Source organism: Drosophila suzukii, chromosome 3 (genome assembly GCF_043229965.1).
Source record: "Drosophila suzukii chromosome 3, CBGP_Dsuzu_IsoJpt1.0, whole genome shotgun sequence".
Classification (NCBI taxonomy): Eukaryota; Metazoa; Arthropoda; class Insecta; order Diptera; family Drosophilidae; genus Drosophila; species Drosophila suzukii.
In genome coordinates, this window is record NC_092082.1 from 85620535 (window position 1) to 85640128 (window position 19594).

General features: G+C 43.2%; 2 protein-coding genes across 10 annotated transcripts in view; one reads left to right on the top strand and one right to left on the bottom strand.

Moving 5' to 3' along the window:
- On the top strand, positions 1-5897 carry LOC108007233 (probable multidrug resistance-associated protein lethal(2)03659). Its single transcript, XM_065865209.2, has 6 exons — positions 1-295; positions 654-884; positions 1045-2955; positions 3384-3850; positions 3905-4859; positions 5405-5897. Exons 1-6 carry the CDS (start codon positions 222-224, stop codon positions 5727-5729), a joined length of 3963 nt encoding a protein of 1320 aa, XP_065721281.2. The 5' UTR covers positions 1-221; the 3' UTR covers positions 5730-5897.
- Positions 5765-19594, bottom strand: part of jus (julius seizure) — a 26728-nt gene continuing 12898 nt past the window's right edge. Inside the window, exons 2-8 of one of the 9 annotated variants that reach the window (XR_010654167.2) lie at positions 16891-17583; positions 14226-14378; positions 12730-12870; positions 12519-12633; positions 11615-11802; positions 9758-10247; positions 8418-8558 (exon numbers count right to left, since the gene is read on the bottom strand). Coding sequence is in view for 3 of the 9 variants with exons in the window: in XM_065865215.2 (XP_065721287.2) it covers positions 8302-8558; positions 11606-11802; positions 12519-12633; positions 12730-12870; positions 14226-14378; positions 16891-17419 (1392 nt within the window). In the remaining 6 variants the exon portion in view is untranslated. Of the gene's footprint in view, positions 8559-9757; positions 10248-11605; positions 11803-12518; positions 12634-12729; positions 12871-14225; positions 14379-16890; positions 17584-19594 lie in introns of those variants that run through there. The other 8 variants (XR_010654166.2, XM_017070869.4, XM_065865215.2 and 5 more) reach the window with 8 other exon arrangements.

Here is a 19594-nt window from a genome sequence, read left to right on the forward strand (position 1 = left end):
TTTATAGCGATGATTCCCGAGCACGGCGTAGTGGCTAGTGGTTAGTTCAAATTAAAGAGCTCCGGACGGGCAGCAGTCAGTGACGAGTGGAGCGGCGCAAGAACCACACGCGAGTGCCTTGAGTCGTGTCAAGGATCTAACATACATATATGTGATATTTATTCGCGAGATCGCCATACTATACTATATGCCTTCAGTGGTCAAGTGTATATATACAAATAATGAGTGCGGTTCATGAGGAGCGAAAGCCAAATCCGGTGACAAAGGCCAACTTCCTTTCCAAATGGTTCTTTATGTGAGTGAGAAACGTGTGCCATTCCTGCGTATACGTAATATTGAAATCGTACTACGTCATGTTTCTAAAATTGCGGTGAAAACTTCGCGAGAAGCGCTCCGTTCTATTCAAGTTAACTAATTTCGCGAGCTGACCCCTCTTGAAGTCCTGCTGATAAGATACAGAGCTGTCCAGCTGACGGACTGCCCACCCTGAGATTTATGGCCACGGCACCTTGGCCGTCATTCGGAATTTACGGCGCGAGTGGATCCGTTTGATTCCTTTGAAAAGCGATAAAAGAATCCGCGATAGCCCGGCGACACCTGTCATGACCGTCAATAATTCGACCACCTGCACTGTGCTCCCTTTATCCTTTCAGCTGGACGCGGGAGATTGTCGTTAAGGGTCTGCGCCGGTGTCTCGATCCCTCGGATCTGTATGCCCCCGAGCCCAGCTTGGAGAGTACCCAGGTCTCCGCCTTCCTGCTCGGCCACTGGGAGCAGGAGCTCAAGCGACCCAAGCCCAACGTCCTGCGCATGATATTCAAGGCCTACGGATGGAGCTTTGTTCCAGCAAGCATAGTGTACTCCATCATGGCCATTGCAGTGCAGTAAGTATTTGGAAATACGTGAAGGTAGAGATATTTAGCTTGGTACTAAAGTTACCGACGGAAAATCAAGTACTCCCCAAATCCAAGTGAAATGCTTTTATATTTTTAAGTTAACCAACCCATTTTAGGAACTAATTCTTTATTTATGTTTATCCCTCAGCACAACGCAGCCCTTAATGCTGGGTGGTTTGGTCTCCTTTTTCTCGGAGAGCACGGAAAATGTCACGAAACACTCGGCTTACCTGTACGCCATGGGTGTGGTGCTCTGCTCCCTGCTCTCGGGACTCTTCTTTCACCCCTTCATGAAGTACCTGTTCCAAGTGGGTTCCCGCGTCCGTTTGGCCTGTGCGGGTCTTGTCTACCGGAAGTTCCTTCGGGTTTCAGTGGCAGCGGATAACAGTGGAGTGAGTGGATATGCCATATCTTTGATGGCTACCGATCTGCCCACCTTCAACGAATCCTTCTACTGCTTCCACGAACTGTGGCGAGGACCCCTGGAGGGCGTGGTCTTCGTCTATATCATATACCAACTGATTGGATGGCCGGCAGTGGTGGGATTGGGAACCATTATAGCCTTCATCCCACTCCAAGCTTGGGCCGCTCGAGCTATAGCCCGGTATAAACGCAGTTCGGCGGATGTGGGCGATGAGAGAGTGAAGCTGATGAACGAGATCATTGCAGCGATGCAGTTGATCAAGATGTATGCCTGGGAGAAGTCGTTTGCTAAACTAATCGGCAAAGTGAGGAAGGAGGAGATGGACTCCATAAAGGGTTCCACCTACATTTATGCTGGACTGCAGTGCACCGGCATGATCTCCAAGCTATCCCTCTTCGTTTCCCTGGTTACCTATGTATTCACCGGTGACATAGTCACCTCCCAAAAGGTCTTCATAGTGGCCAGCTACTATGATCATCTTAATGATTCCCTGCTGCACTCCTGGCCCCTGGCCATCAACATGTGGGTTGAGACCTTTGTGGTGGCCAATCGAGTAAAGGACTTCCTCTTCCAGCACGAGAATCCCGCTGATGGTGGAGTGCACAACTTCAAGGAGGCGGAGGATAACCCGGAGCATGGTAACTTCCAGGGACGTACTCACAAACCCAAAGCTGAAGCCAAGAGTATTACGGTACACGAACTCACGGCCAGTTGGGATAAGGCGGATCAGGAGAAACGCCATCGCCACATAGAGGATGTGAGTTTCCAGGCCACGGATCAGCAATTCGTGGGAATCGTGGGTACAGTGGGTGCTGGAAAGAGCACTCTACTCCAAGTGATCCTGGGGGAACTGGATATTATCAGTGGCAGTGTGGATCTGAATGGTGTCCTCAGCTATGCCCCTCAGGAACCCTGGTTACTTCGAGGAAGCCTGCGGGAGAACATCCTCTTTACGGAAGCCTACGATGAGCAGCGTTATTTGGAGGTCCTGCGAGTCTGTCACCTCGACAGGGATGTGGAACAGCTACCTTTGGGTGATAACACCAGAGTGGGTGAAGGTGGTGCCAGTCTGAGTGGTGGTCAGAAAGCTCGAGTTAGTCTTGCTCGGGCTGTTTACCGGAAAGCAGATATCTACCTTCTGGACGATCCCCTGTCCGCCGTCGATTCGCATATGAGTAAGACGCTCCTGGATCGCTGTCTCAATGAGTTTTTGTCCAATAAAATCCGCATCCTGGTCACTCATCGGGTTCAGTTGCTGCGACATGTGGATCATTTGGTCCTGCTCGAAGGTGGACGGATCTCTGTTCAGGGGCATTACGATGCCCTAAAGAAGCTCATAAGATTCCGGATGTCGGTGGCCAATGATGTCGAGGTGGCCAAGTTGCGGGCCATGCGAACGGACAGTGTTTACGAGGAGCCGGAACCAAGGAAATCGTTGTCCCCAGAGGAGCACCTCGATCGGCATGAGATCGAAAAGCAGTTCAAGGAGCAGCAGCATAGGGGATCCGTCAAACTGTCCACCTACAGGGAGTACTTTAAAGTCCTGGGTCATCCTTTGGTCGTGGTGCTGATCATGCTGATGTTTATTGTGGCCCGAACCTCCGAGGCCACTATGGATATCTTTCTTTCCAAGTGGTGAGTTATATCAGTAATAAAGATTACCCCTTTCGGGTGGTCTAAGCAAAAATCACAAACCACTTCAGTTATTTAAGGCTTAAGTGACTAACCTCGAAACAATATGAGTCAGTCTGATTTTTAGATTGCAACATGCTTAATAACGCAACACGTTGATAATAACATGTTCCAGTTGTTGATTGCCATAAATATTGCCCGCATTTCCGGACAGATGGAGCACATTTCACTATCTCGATGCCACATGATATATGGTTATACCAGTATCAGAAGGTTAAAATAGAAAGTCATGGTTTTGCAAACGCCTAAACTGATTTCGTTTTCAAGTGGAATTTTTTAAGGAATACCCTAGATTATTTGTTGATAAAAAATAAGCATTTAACACTTCTTAAGTTTATAATGGTTTCTATTCCAATTCTATATTTTTACAGGGCAACTTGGGAGGAAACGGAACCCAATCTGCATGAACCGATTCCGGAGTATCATAGAACTCGTTTTCACATGATGATCCTCTACACATTCCTGATCCTCTGCACTCTGACCTTCTATGTGATCCGCACCTTTGGCTTCTTTGCGATGACCCTGCGGATTTCGCTGCGCATTCATGACCAACTCTTCCAAGGGGTCATCCGCGCCTTCATGTATTTCTTCACGCTGGCCACCTCGGGAAGGATTTTGAACCGATTCTCCAGCGACATCCTGGCCATCGATGTGAATCTGCCGCAGGCTCTCATGGACTCCATTGAGTTTGCTGTGAATGCCTTTGCTGTGCTTGCTGTGGTCAGCACGGCCAACACTTGGCTTCTCATCCCGGCATTCATAGTGGTATCCCTGCTGTACGGATGTCGATGTCTCTATATAGGAGCTAGCCGAAGTCTCAAGCGGATAGAGACCATATGTGAGTGGCTCGTACATATGTTGAACTCCTAACCACTAACTCAATCCCTTCCAGCTCGCAGTCCCATCTACTCGCACACGAATACCACCTTCAAGGGCCTGGCCACCATCCGTGCTATGAATGGCACCAAGTATATGGAGCGGGATTTCCATTACTACCAGAACGAGAACACCTCTGCTTTGTATCTCCATGTCAGCATCAACAGGGCCTTTGCCTTCTGGACGGATCTCATCTGTGTGCTCTACATCCTGGCGGTGACCTTTAGCTTCCTGCTCTTCGACAAGCACAGAGGATACTACAGTGGTGATGTTGGTCTGGCTATCACCCAGTCCATGAAACTGGTGCTGATGTGCCAGGCGGGAATGCGGCAAACGGTGGAGTTGGAGAACATGATGACCAGTGTGGAGCGGGTGATGGAGTATGTGAACATACCTTCGGAACCTGCCTACGAAACCGACGAGTCGGTTAATCTGCCCAAGCAGTGGCCCAGTGGTGGGCAGCTGGATTTCCGGGATCTCCGGATGCGCTACAGCGCTCATGGTCCCTATATCCTGAAGGGTCTCAACTTCACCATACGTGGAGAGGAGAAGATCGGCATTGTGGGTCACACGGCGGCTGGGAAATCCTCCATTGTGCAGGCCCTCTTCCGGTTGGCCAACATCGATGGACATATTTGTATCGATGGTTATGACACAGCCGAATTGGGGCTACACGATCTAAGGCGGCGAATCTCGATCATACCGCAAGATCCTGTACTTTTCTCAGGAACTCTCCGCTTTAACCTCGATCCTTTCGAGGAGAAGACGGACGAGGAACTCTGGCTGGCCCTGGAGGCTGTCAAGCTGAAGGAGTTCGTATCGAATCTAAAGGAGGGCATCAACTGCCCGCTCCACGACTGCGGGGCCAACTTCAGCATGGGCCAGAGGCAGCTGGTCTGCCTGGCCAGAGCCCTCCTGCGCCAGAACAAAATACTCATCATGGACGAGGCCACGGCCAACGTGGATCCCGAGTAAGTAAATCGAAAAGTGTAATGTCTACAATTCCCAATCAATTTTAAATAGACCAATAAGTAATATGGGGAAATAATATTCCAGATGGTATTTAAATTGCAATACATAGTACATTTATATACAACAACAAAGCACTATTTAATACCGGGTCATTCTAGAGCAGAAAATCAACTGACTGACAAAAAAAGTTAAGGGAGAACGCAGAAATGTGATTGATTGAGTAACTCCCAAGGTTATAATTTGTCAATGAAAACAAAAATTTTTGCTTTGCAAAACGGCGTAGAAAAAATATATATTGTTTACCATCTTGACAGCTAAAAGCCTTCTTCTGATTAGTTTGAGACTAAGTTCCTTAATATTTTAAAAATGTAGTTAAATGTTAAGAGTTGTATTTCGTTAGGTATGTATTCCACCCAAAGATTTATGAATCTGCAACATCTTTCCCAAGTACTTACTTATCATTATGTTCTGTTCATCTAATAATCCAATTAGAATTTAATTTAAAATGGAAACTAACTAATGGTAACTCCCTCTCCCTCCGCAGGACGGACAATCTCATCCAGGAGGCGATCCGTACCAAGTTCGCGCACTGCACCGTGCTGACCATTGCCCATCGACTGCACACCGTGATGGATAACGACCGGGTGATGGTGGTGGACATGGGCAGGGTGGTGGAGCTGGGGCATCCTCACGAGCTGCTGCACAACAGGCACGGGTATCTGCATCGATTCGTGGAGAAGACCGGCGTGGGAACCGCCCAGCACCTGAGGCACCTGGCGGAGCAGAGCTACAGGAAACGGGTGCTGGGGAGGAAATCGGAGGATCAGGGTTCCGTGCTCGAGGTGGGGTACAAGGGGACGACCCTGTGAAAGACTGCGGGGGGAAATTAATTCGTACACCTGGGTAGAGGGCTTGCCGTTCTGTTAGGTATGGTAATATAGACTTTATTATAGTGAACTGATCTTTAAATATAGTTATATATGTATATATTTAATATGTACTTCATAATATACTCGTACTTAGTTGTTTCAACTCGATCGATTTCGTTTGCCTTCTTGAATTTGAAAAAAGCAATTTATCTTGTAGGTTAAGATTACATTACCATCGTCTATATTTTGCTACTCGTACTGTCTGGCTTTGATTCGCTCTCTATAACTACGATCCTTTCTAGTTTCCTTTTTGGTTTCTTTGTAGTTACAAGTCACATGAAAAATCGAAATGTTGAACTCTATAAGTTGCTTCTCTTCTAGGCTTAAAGACTTAGGTTTGTCCCTTCATTACTTTAGTTTTTTGTTCTTGTTGTATGGCTTAGATGTGCGATAATGGCATTTGATTCTAGATGTATAATATTAGCATTACAAGAGTTCGCTTCATATATAAAATTTTTGTTTTCCTTTGGTAGAGTGTAAATGAATTTATCGCATTCGGTTTGGTAGCAGTTTTTTCACGAAACTTTAATACAAGTTCATATAATAGTTGTATGTAGTTGTTGTGTATAATGTAAATATTAAAGTAAATAAAGCATATTCATGTATGTATATAATTGGTTTTAAAATATTCTCTTCTTATGCTCATCATTGGTTTAGCTTATTTAAAATTCGCTTAAAGTCTGCCTTCAACAATATTTGATGTAAATAGAAAAATCAGTGATTCATTATTTTGTATTCTCTTTTATAATTAGTTGTAATATACTCTAAATCTTTTGTGCTTAGATGTAAGTGTTTTGCTTTTGCGGTTGGTAAAAACAAAGTTAAACCTTGAAATTCTTCCCCAAATTCCAAAGCCTAAATTGTTTTCTTGAATGCCCTTTAGAATGTATGTAAATAAGTAACTAGATTTGGTTGTCCTAGAAATAAGATTGTTTGTTTGCTCATTTTGTTTTTAAGAAAAATTCGATGCTTTAATAAAATTGTTTTCGTTTTTTTTTAAGTTTTCTCATTTTGTTACTCTAGTTGTAATTGTTTAGCTAGAAGTTCTCAAGCAACTTTAAGATTTTTTTGCTCTACGTTTATTTTTGTATCATGTATTCATTTGGTATTCTCACAGTTAAGCTTCTTTGATTGAGCACAAAAGCAAATGAGAATCGTCTGTTTGGGGGGCAACAACTAAACCTTATCAATATCGTTTTCTATTCCTACTACGGCTATAACCTGGAGATCCGTTGTCTGATTAAAATTCGACCTTCGCATTGGACAGACCCGGAAATCTTCCCCTATTCCCGGCTAGCCCAATGCACTGCCCGAAAATCCTCAGCCCCGATCTGCAAAGTGCAGTGTGAGATTGTAAAGGCTGTCGAACTGAAAAATCTACGTTGCTTCGAACTGAAAATTCCAAATCATATCGTTCAACTGGAAGTCAATTTAGATTTTGGACTCTTGGCGAGCTTGTATAATCATTATCCTTAATATCATGTTGTGAGTGTTCCCTAAAATTTGCTCAGCTAGTTGTTAAAAAATATAGGTACTCATTTTCAGTATCCCCTACATCCGAACCTACAACTGTTCGAGAACGCAAAGATATAATACCAAAACGAAAACGAGAATAATGTGAACGTGCGTGCTTCGCAATGAAACGCATATTTTGATTATAAAATATGGTCCCGAGGTTGTTAAATATTTTCTTCATCTTGGTTTGTCGTCGTTTCTGGGTTATAACATCCGTATGTGGGAGCTAGAGCGGCAATTGGATCTATAATATAAGTATAGATAAGGCGTTGTATCAGCGGTTTACATTTGGTTTCTGCCAATTTGTCGCATCTTTGGCCACGATGCAGTGCCTCCGATGGCTGGCTATAGAACACTAAGATTGAGATCATGCCCTAGGTTTCCTCTACGCTGTGTGATTTCTTTTTGAATCCTTAAAGCCTTTAACCCAAAGCTTAGTTATATAACTGCATTACAATATGTTATTTTAAATTAATAAAGTTTTCCTCTTTCGGTTTTATCGTTTTTCTTTGTTTGTTTGTTTTTTTTTTTGGTTTTTTTGGTTGAAAAAAAGAGTAGTATGAATTTGTTATGCAAGGTTTTTTTTTCAATTATTTTTTACGGTGTAGTCGTACGTAAGTAATTCATTTAGCATTGTTCTGGGTGTATGTGAGTGTTCTTTTTTTCATATGCTCCCTATTTATATAATAAGTATATATAATTGGTTTGTTTAAAAAATTTCCATTAATTGCAAAAATTGTCTTTGTCAAAAAGAGTCGAACAATGGCCTCATGTGTATTTGATTTTTTTTTTGTTTTCTGTGTTGGTTGCCGGGGCCACGCCCCTTTTGGGAGCGGACCCGCCTTATTATCGCGTGCATATATCGTGACTATATGTTTCTATTTGCATTTCGTGTCCAGTGTTCGTGTGTCAGAGAGTTAGCCAGTTAATCTCGCCTATGCCATCTTGCTCTATATATACTTTAAATTTCCGATCCTGCTGCTGACGTTGCTCATCTTTATTTCTGTCCCGGCTCGATGATCTCCACGGTCACGCTCTCGGCCACCGGATTTGTGGTGATGTTGGTGATCAGCGACTGATCCTGCGGCGACTGTGGCTGCTCCTTCGGCTGGTGTCCATGTGGGTGGTGCTGGCGATGGGCGGATCCGTGGCGCTCATGGTGGGCCACCTTGCCCTGGGGGGCCACCGAGTTGCTGCGTTGGGAGCGAACCGAGGCGGCCGATGCATTGCTGCCATGCGACTCCGAATGGGATCCTGTGGGGAATATGGGATTGGATTGATCCAAAAGAAATGGGGATAAGTATCTGGGGAAATACGGTCTCAGCTACTCGCTACTCAGATAACCGGTTGAAGGGAAGTTATCGTTGGCATCACAGGACAACAGCAATGTGGTCAACGGGATCCCGACTTCGAGTGGGGTAAACCACTGGATATCTTCGAGTCCCCTTTTTTTTCTACGTGGAAAGTTCTATTTACAGCAGTCGATCGAAGGAGTTCACTATACTAAGTAATAACATATGGTTTCATAGCCAAGGAGTGTTAGATTAAATCTGGTATCATATTACAGATTTACTAATCACCTAAGGACTCCTTAGATCGCTTGCTGTACTTACAAATTATATATATCTTAACGAAGCCAGTTAAGGAAACTATAGATAGGTAGCCGTGCTAGAAAAGAAATAAACTAAAGCGGAAACGGAACTCAAAAGGGATGCTGCAATGGATCAGAGTAGGTTAGAAAGAGAGAGAAAGATTCGATGAAGTTTGCTTTGGTTTTGGTACGAGTATCTACGATCGTATATCTTTGTATCTGTAGCGGATTGTGTCTGCATCTGTGTCTGCTTTTGTATATTTGGGTGTCTTCTAAGAAGTTTAGTACTGGGTGTGTTGGTAGTTGGAGTAGAAGTAGTACATACAGGTAAACCGCAACTCTCGACTACAAGTTAAGACTAGGGTAACAACACTTCGAGCCAACAAGAACAACAACGAGAACAACGACTACGAGTACACTGGGAAAAAGACGTTCTGAAATCAGGTATAGTTACCGAAATAAGAAAAAATAACAATTTAGTTATTAAAAAACTGTTAGGATCAAGGAATATTTGAGTAAGTAGCTTAATTTTGATACTGGTTATTAATATTGGACAGAACCAGTTGGGAATTATAAGAATAATGCTAAAATAAGTCAATGTTTCAATGTGTTTAAATGGAATATCATTAAAAAAATTTTATATATTTTTTAAATCACGCTTAATATAGTTTAAGATTAACATAATTTCCGATTTCAGTGAACGTAATTTCCCAGAGTCTACAATTACAACTGTTTGGACATAACTTTCGCTAGACAAGACATCAACTTTACGAGTACACTACGCAGACTGTCAACGATTTGGGTGGGTCTTTTGGGAAGTGGGAGTGGTTTTGGGTGTGGGATTGCTTTCAGGTCTGCCTACCTCTTTGGACCCTGATATGGATGCGTTTGTTTTTAGCGTATTTGAGTGTGATACGTTTGCGGACATACACAGATATGCTCGAGTATCTATATGTAGGTATATCGGGGCGATCTAAAGCTCTGGAACTGCAGAACTCTAGAGCTCTAGAACTTGTTGGTCCGACCACAGGCTGGTGGCGCCCCCGCTGAGGACACATACGTGGTGGTGGTGGTGCTGGTGACATTGGTGGCATTGGCCGGTGGCTGGTGACCCGCCGAGGGCGGGGGCGTGGGCGTGGGCGAGGGCGTGGCCGAGGCAGCGTACGTTGCGGTGGCATTCGTGGCCGTATGTGTGCTGGCCGTGGTCGTTGGCACGTAGGGCAGAAAGTGGCTATGGACCAGGTTGTGCTGGCTGGCGGCACTCGGATGCTCCAGGAGTCTCGAGCAGGTGGACACATCGCTCACCCGCGAATCACTCGACCGTGTGTTGCTCTTCGAGCGGATCATACGTCCTTTTTTTGTTGGTGTTCGATGTTCGGGTTTCAGTTTTATTTGTGTTTTCAGTTTCAGTTTGTTTCGTGTTTGTTTTGTTTGTTTTGGGGGGAATGAGCGGTTGGATACGTTTAATATTTCGCCTTTAGCTGGGCACGCGACATCGAGTCAGTGGGTTAATTGGGTGGTTTCGGGGGTGGTTTTGGTGGGTTGTTGGGGGCGCAAAACTCAAATAAGAATATAAATAACCCAAAAAAGGTAATTTCAAACAACTGTCCGCTGGGCTTAGCACACCAACAATTATCACCGTAATGGCGTCGAGTAAAACGGTTCTTAAACTGTCTGTCAATTTGATTGAGCCCCCCTGAAGAGTTGTTGTTCCTGTTTCACCAGTCTTTAGTCGAGTTCGGGATAAGGTGGCGAATTTGGCCAGATAGTCGTCACTATGCAGCCCAGCGCACTAGTTATAGGTTAAAAGAAAAAAATACTTTAAGGGTACAAACTAACGTTTTCTGTTTCAGAATTTTATAAATCCATATATCTTAAATTAAAATAACTGAGTTTAAATAATCCATTTTTTATATTTTTTAGTCCGACAAATATTTATCATTTTAAATAAAAAGTTATCATCGTTTTTAAATCGGTTGAAATGGGATTTCCAAAGTTTTATATTAAAATTTATTATTTGTATATTAACTTATTATGATATCAGTTTATAAGTCAAAATAGTTTACTTGGAAAGCAGGCAAAAGTGTACCATACCATTCTAGAGTTTTCAAATGTATTATTTGCATGCTGAAGGTATCTTTAGTTTTGTATTTTCCCTAAGTCAAACTTCTTAAAATACTATCCTTAAACCCCTATCCCTAAAAAAAGGAATGATTCAAAATATGAAAAATGACAAACCCTTTAAACTTGTTAGTGTACTCCTAGAGAAATGTCTATCACTGTTCGATTGATAGCTAGATAACAAGTTCTTTAATAACGAATATCATTGGGTTTCGCCCTTTTTCTTTTTCACACTCCCGTCACGTTTTTCGCGTACATCCACACCCACTGGTGACTTAAGTTTAGTTGGAAGGGTGATTTTGTAGTTTTTTTGTTTGGTGACTGACTGATCAATTGGCTGACTGACTGACTGATTGATTGGTCGGATTAGTAAGGGGTCTCTCTTTCTGTTCGTATAGTTTTTGGCTGTAAAAAGAAAGTTCTGCAAGTTGACGAGTCGAAAATAAGGAAAACGAATCGAAAAATGGGAAGTAGAAATGGAAAAAACCGAGTAGAACCGAAAAATGCAATCGCGGAAGACCAGAGACCAGAAACCAGAGACTGGAGGAGGAGGAGCCTGACCATCGACGGGGGGGCATGGAATACAAACCTGTCTTACCTAGCGACGGATTGGGGGAGTGGGGCCTCAGGGAGGCCATGCTGGGCTGCCGGGATGGGGCCCGCACCGACATCCTGGATCCTCGCCGCTCCTGGCCATGGAGCAATTTGCTATCCCGCAGCAGGGAGACGTTCATCAGGCGAGGATTGGGCGTATTGAAGATGGTCCGGTTCTCACGCCAGCGAGCTCTGCAAATTACGGTCAGGAATTAGTTAAATTTCATGGCTCCTCGGATTATCATCCGGTTTATGCGGGGCCAAGCAAGCGGGGGTGTAACTGTGCCAAGATATATATTTTTGGGGGCCATGGTTACTCCAACTTAATGCCAATTAATGCAGAAATGCTGTTTATTAGACTGGAAATTAATTGGTGCTCGAATTTTGTATCGCTTGCCAACCACAAATTAATGAAGCCCCATCAAAGCATCGACAGGCCAATTGACCCAGTTTATTGACAAGTTAACGGATGAGCTGGTTGACTAAGGGTCTTTGATTTTTATTTTTATAGCAAATGTTAGCCACAGAAGATCTCAAGATGTGATAGTTATTCTACAGAAAATATAAAGGAATGAAAAATATTTTAAAGTTGTTCTTTGGAATTTGAAAGTAGAATATATAAAGTATTTAATTAGTAAATCTTTTAGGCAATCGAGAAAACCTTGAAACGTTTAGTTTTCTAACAGACTTATAACTCAAAAATATATTATAATTTGGTAAGGTTGTAATCTCAACAAATCCCTTCGAATATGAACAAACAATAATCCATTATGTGTGCACTCAAGCGATACAATATTGTAAATGGTGTGTGACTGTTAACCCAGATTTGAAGCTTAGACTATTTGCGTGGGTGTGGGTGTTTTGTGATTGTGGGGGCGATGAAGATGTTTGCATTGCAATTTACTCACTGGCTAAACAATCGCAGGACGACACAAATAATAACAAACATCAATGCCATTCCTACCAGCACGCCAATCATGGCCGGATCGATGTAGGTCTCGGGTCCCCTCTTGTCCTGGCGCCCTGTAAAATGGCCGAAATGGCAAAAGGACAAACAACACAGCCCCATTAACCATAAGCAGTGCCGGCTTAATGTCTACTCGCTACTCGACCACCGACCTTTGCACTCCACGGACCCGTCCTTGTCCCAAAAGGGCGACATCTCGAACCGGCAGATGCAGCGCCCATCCCGGCACTCCGTCTGGAAGTATCGCATCTCGCACTGCTCGTTGAAGAAGCAGGACTCGTTCACGGCGGCCTCTGTGGGTCGATGATATGAAAAAGATGGAGAAAGAGGACACCATAAGGAATCAGTTGAGCTGACAAATGGTCAAGATTTATACACTAAGCGAAAGATATGTACCAAATCAAAGGGTTAAAGGTTTATAGACTTCTTAAAATAATAATTTACATTTTAACTTGGCATAAGTATTTTATGGCTTTAGCATATTTATCAACTAATTAATAATAAAATAAAATAAATAGATTATATCTAATAAATTTATAATATCACCTTTGTTAAGTAAGATCGATGACAAAAAATGTAATACATCGACTTACTTTCCTTGAAAATATCTTAGCTTAAATTCGATATGACACTTAAAGGATCTTAAAACTCCTGGATAGTTTTTTAGTTACAAGTTCTAATTTCGACATCAAAAACATGTAAAATTGGTTATAAATTAATCTCTCCCATTTTCAATTTTATCTGAGAACTTTCTTTTTAACGTTTTTTGCCCCATAAAACTTGATTACATGACAACCCATACATCATATGTATGTATATTCTTAAAATGTTATTAAGCTGCAGACTATATTATCTCTAGTTTGCCATCACTTTCTTAAATAATTCTTGTTACAAAGTAATTTTTTGCAAGCTTACTAATAATATAACATTTTCAAGTTAAAACTTTTTCTTTCAGTGACCCGTAAACAACCAACAACAGGCGAAAGCGACCATATCAGGAAAATATTTCGCCGGCTGTCGCGGCTGTTTGCGGATTGATTTAATGGCTGATTGAAGTGCGATATGATGGCCAGGGCGGATTGACTTTCCACTTGCTCCGGCCACTCCTCTGACAAATATTATCGGGGAACAGCCAAGGAGGAGGGCCTCTCTGAGACCCGGAGACACTGCACCGGTCGTAGGGGATTAGGACCATGATGCGGGAGGCAGATACTTCTGCGACTTCTGACTGACTGGCTGTCAGCCACGTTGATGATCAATGGCCGGGAGATATTTGGCCAGGAATCACACTTTAGTCACGCCCATAAAAATAGCTCTTTGGCTGTCAGTGGCTTTTCGGTACGATCCCCAGCCATAAATACGCATTCCGAATGTCCCAGCGATTTGATTTTAATTTAAAAGGTACCAGGTGAATATCAATTATAATTATGACAAGTGTGCATTAGTTGCAGTTTTTACCGCCCTCCTGCTGCCAAGTTTCTATTTTAATTTACAGAATTTCTAAAAGCCATGCCCCGCAATCAAGACAATTTCACTTTGCTGCCACAGCAGCTTTCTTGACTCGTTTTTAATGAAAACTTGGCAGGTTGACAGCAGGGAAAAACAGAAAAAATAACATGGGAGGGGCTGTTAGCAGTAATGACCTTACCTTTGCCACATTTGTCAATGTGATTGGTGACGGGCAGATCCTCGGTGCACTGGCAGGACTTCTTCTTGGGATCGCAAATGGAGCCGGGGAAGCCGCATTCCAAAGTATTATCGCACTTGTCGCCGAACTTCTTTTGCCCGCGGCTGGCATAATCTATCAGAGAAAAAAAACACAGTAAAAAGGATAAGGCTTACTCTTACGTCAACGTGACTAATCCCAAGTGTAAAATTTGTAATGAAACCGCTGCTAAAAAATAAAACTTTCGATACGCCACTGTGCATACATATCAATAAAAAATAAAGTCTGCCACACAAACTTTCTGCGAAATGTTTTCCAAATCCCCCAACGACTTTGGGGGCAGATTAAAATGTAAATTCTTTAGCAGCCTTCGAGGTGTTTCTGTGTGTGGGCTGGCTTTCTTTTTTCTCTCGTTTTTATTTTTCACTTTTTTTGTTTTTTTGTTTTTCACACGTGTGTTTGCTTTCTTTCTCCCCCGAGCATACATACTTCGGTGCACTTGAGCCTGGACGGCTACGAATCCTTCATTAACTTTGAATGGAATGAAAACACTCGAGTCGGCAGTGAGTTGCGTTTTGCGGCCCTTCACATCTTAATTAAGCTCTTGGGAGCAACTCTCCGGATTCCGCGGATTCCGGGGACTCCGGGGTTTCCCCGCCTGGCGAAAAATCTCTGCCAAGGGTTAAGCCTCCATATTCCACCTCTAATTCTGTTGATATACTCCGGCCCCATAATTACCGGGCCCAAAGCCAAAGCCAAGACCAAGAACATAAAGCAGCGGATGCGCCGACATTTAAGCCAACGGAAGTGAAAAGACAAAACAAAATGGCTGCTCATGCACAAACGGGTGCGCCATTTTCCATTTTCTATTTTCCAGTTCATGCCCATGTGCCAGCATTAGTGGTATTAGTGGGCATCTTATGGCCTGGTATGGGGCTGGGTCTATTTGCTTGCGGTTTATTTTTAAATGCACCGGCTATGAATAGGGTTCTAGTTTGTGAGGGGCTGCGAAAAATGAATGCTAATGCGAATAATGGTTTGGCTTTGCAGAAAGGCTAGACCGCCGGATACCCAACTGGAAATAACGTTCGTATCTCAAGTGCAGTCATTTCTATAATTATACCATATGATAAGTGGGGTTCTTCAAGACATGTTAGCAATCTCTTGTTAAATAAGAATTATAATGATGAGGAAACATTGATTGACTTGAGTATTATTAAGGTTCAAGTAAAGGTTAAGATTAAGTTCTAGTTTGTTATCTATCAGGGAAAGTTAAATTGTTTGAAAAGACAAATTTGATTTCTCAATCTGATGTTAAACGAACGACAAATCTTTATAGAGTCTGTTTCTTCGAAACACCTATTACTTACTGAAAAAATTTACCATTACTTTAAGAAATCTGACATAAATCTTTGAAAATATCTCTTTACTTTAAAGTTTTTAGTTGTGGGAAGGTCATAAAACTGATTTAGTTTGGGTTAACCCACCTGCAGCTATTACTTATGCATTAAGAGCGGACCCACATCAATGGACCTCGTCGTACCCTCCAGTTGCATTCTGCCAAGAGGAAACCCAGCTGCCGCAGCACAAAGCTTTGCTTACGTTTTTTTCCACCAGATGAGTTTTATTTGGTTTCGGTTTCCGTGGCGCTGCACCACCAGCGAGGAAATTCTGTGAAAGTGTTGACAAAGTGGCTGCCTGGGGGCTCTGGGCTCTGGCGTGGACCATGTCCGTGACCCGAGGCCAACCTTTGATGGCCTTCCAACTATGGCCCTACCAAAAAGCGATTACCCAATGGCCAGAGCCAGAGGAAGGGCCTAAAATCTGACTACAAATTGCACATGTTAGGCGAGTAGCCGAGGGCCCATATTAAACAGAGCCGGCATTTATAATTAACCGAACTGGGCCGTGCCATTAAAGCCAACTTTGCTTATTTCGGCCATATCATTAGGCCTCCTCAACTAGTTTTCTAGAAAAAAAAGGAAACACATGCGAGTACATGGAAAACTTTTCACATTCTGACTAGAGCACATTGCAGACAGGCCATTTAAGTTTCGGATGAGAAAACTACTCTAACGCTCAGAGGAATGAGTACGAGGCACGAACTGAGGTACAGTGACTTAAAAGCTTTCAGCAAATGGGCTTTGCAAGGCAAGAAAATTATATAAAGAAGTTCTGTCTGCCTGTATGAAGGTATAAAAATCGCTTTAAGGCAGGCAGCTTCCAAGAATTGGGATTATACAAATTCTTAAGCCTAACGAAAAATTTTTTTTTGGGAAATCCTGTAATTTATTTAAATACAGATATAACTTAGATATGCATTATCAAGAGTGGCATACTTTTGAAAGTCAGCCAAACGATTTATAGTTCCCATTAAAGATATCACATAACACAGGCAATAAAATGCAGCATTTATCTAAACTTGCTGAATTCGAAGCCACTGTATAACTTATGCAATTGCACCGGAATTGCCACCAGTTAGATGAACAAAAGACTGTCAAGGCAGTCGCTTTATAAATGTACATATGACACCTCGATGACGCCATTTTGCGGTCTAAATCGCATACTTAAGCGGGGCTAAGCCCATCATAATCCCGCTGCCTGGTCTGGTGCAGCATTCTTATCTGGGCCTTGGACTACTACTTACCAAACTCTGGCGTTGTCGTCTCCGGACCCGCGCTAAAGGCATTCACGGCAAAGAAATTGTCGCCGTCATCGCCGAGCGTCAGCGGCGGCAGCAGGGCAATAACGGAAATCAGGCACAGGACCAGGCCGTTAAGGCCATCCCAGCCCGATCCCATCATCCTGCGGCCCGGCTTCATCGGAAGTCGAAGGCCAAGGCTCTTCCGCTGATGCCCCACGTTGGGCGCCATTAATATGGTACGCGCTTTCACGGCAGCGGTGTTGGTGGTGTTGCCTTTTCCTCTGCCTCCAGTTGTTTTTCTGGGCGTGGGCGTGGACGTGGGCGTTGTTGATGTTGTTCTCTCTGGTTTGAGGACCAAGTTGACTTGGCAATTGTTGCTGCTGATGCTGTGGTTGGTGGTCAAACACTCAGCGTCTGTGGCCTCGTCGTCTTCATCAGCTGGCTGCTGTTGCTGTGTCTCACATGGTTCGCGGCCCTTGAAGATGGCAGCTCCTTGACGGGGCCGGGGCTCTAGAGCCCCATCTAATCTCATATTATTCGATCGTCGTCGTGCTCCTCATCCATGCTGCTCCGACTATATCAATTTGCACACTGTTGGCCTGGCTCCTCTGTTCCTGTTTCTGTTTTTTTTTTATTTTGCTTCCCTTTGCTTTTTTAGCCTTTACCCTCGTTTCCGGTTCACATCAAAGTCTGTCACTGCAAGAGGAAGAAACGGAAAATGATTTTGGGTTAGTTCGGTTTGGTGTTTGCTGTTCGGTGTTGGGTAGTTTTCAGCTGGGGGATTCAATCAGGGGGACAAAAGCCGGGCTAATCACTTTGCGGAGTGTGAAATTACAAACCGTTGTTGAAACAATTTCCGAAAGTGCCACCAAAAGTCTGTAACTGAAACCAAAACTGACACACACTCTCGGCTCCACCCAAGCCGTCCTTTTGGGTTCAAAATAGCCCGGACAGGACGAAAACTGTCACAGCCTGTGGGCGGCGTTTTGGCCTTTTGGCACTGCTCACACCGAAATTGAGTGACGGCCAATTTGTGTGTCTATGACAGTTAATTGGATTAGGCGCACCCACAGCCACCAATCAACCGGCCAACGGATATGGACGGTCTAAATCCATTGTTGTGCCGAAAATATTGCAGCGTTTAATTAAAATCCATTTTCCATTATATTATTTAATTGCATGACAATGATTTGTGTGCTGTGGTTGCGCAGGACACGACCGACCGTTGAATAAATCATGTATTTTAGAACATGCAACGCATGTTTAGGCGACAAGTGGTGCTTGTTTAGTCAGCGATTGTGGCCAAAAAGTGGCATTCGTCTGCATATCTGATCAAAACATGCATGCTAACTATGCAACCTTAGGCCACATTCTATTGCCCAAAATAAACAGACTTCTCAGCATAAACAGCAATGAAGTTGAGTGACGGCTTAACCTAAGAACTCTCCTGCTATTCAGGGCTTAAACAATATACTTCTAGAGCTAACCACAATTATTTTAGGATCAAGATGAAACCGAAACCACAATTTGACCTGAATAAACACTGCTACCTAACATTAATAACCATCCATTTACAATGAAGCTTGTCTGCTGTTAAAGTCTTAAAACGTACACACATCTATTTATAAAGATTTGTCAAAAGAATGCCAACCGCAAGTATTTTTAGGAATTTGTCTACGTACAAATAGACCTTGACAAGAAAAGTCTATTGTCTCAGGCTATTTATGTATATATAGAACATGTACTTGTATATAAAATCAGGGTTATGGTTGAGGTAGTGCATTGTTATATTAAAGACGAAAAGAAAAAGAAATGTTGTCATTTATATTGTCGCAGTATTTCTAGGAAACCAGCCATAAATTGAAAACCCTCAACATACAGAAAATATAAAAATGTCCGCAGTTCTATTTATAAGGATTTATTTTTAGGATCAATCAAGGCTTAAATTGAAAAACCCTGAACCCTGAACAAAATGTGTAAAAATGTCCGCAGCTCTATTTATAAAGATTTGCCAAAAATGAAAGGCTAATCGCAATTGTTTATGTAAACATACACTCATGAGAGTAGTCCTTGACAGGCAAATGCCTTTGTTTTGGGCCTTGGTTACAAGCCAAATGAGCCAGCTTTGGTGCTGATTTGAGAATAAATGCTTTCGGGCACCCAGAGGAGGAACTATGCCAGGATTTTCCAGCCAGGCTGACAGTGAAAATCCGTATTTTCTTGCAATTTATGCTCGCTCGCAACACGATTTCATCGGTTTAAGCCTGTTTTGGCCTCGGTTTCGGTTTTCCCATGCGATTACGATGGCGGATATGTCCTGCGAGGAGGAGAAACTCGTAAACGCGTGACGCACTGGGGCGCAAATGATGTACGGGAAACATGTTGCATATTTATGCCAACATATCTGCCTCGTTCACCACTTGCAAAACGAGGAATTGTTTTTCGTTTTTCATAAATTCATGCGTTGTCAATTGGACGATGAGTATTCATTACACGGCGTATACGCAATATATTCCATGTGACTGCCTTTCAGCCCTCCAAAAGCTGTGACAAGCGAGGGGAACTCGGGACTCGGGGTCTTAAGAGGATGACAAAGGGGGATTGGGACATGGTGATGTTGATGTTGATGGGACAAATGCCTGTCACATGAAAGGCAACCACGAACAAGGAAATTACAACCATAACATCTGCAACAACAACAGCATCT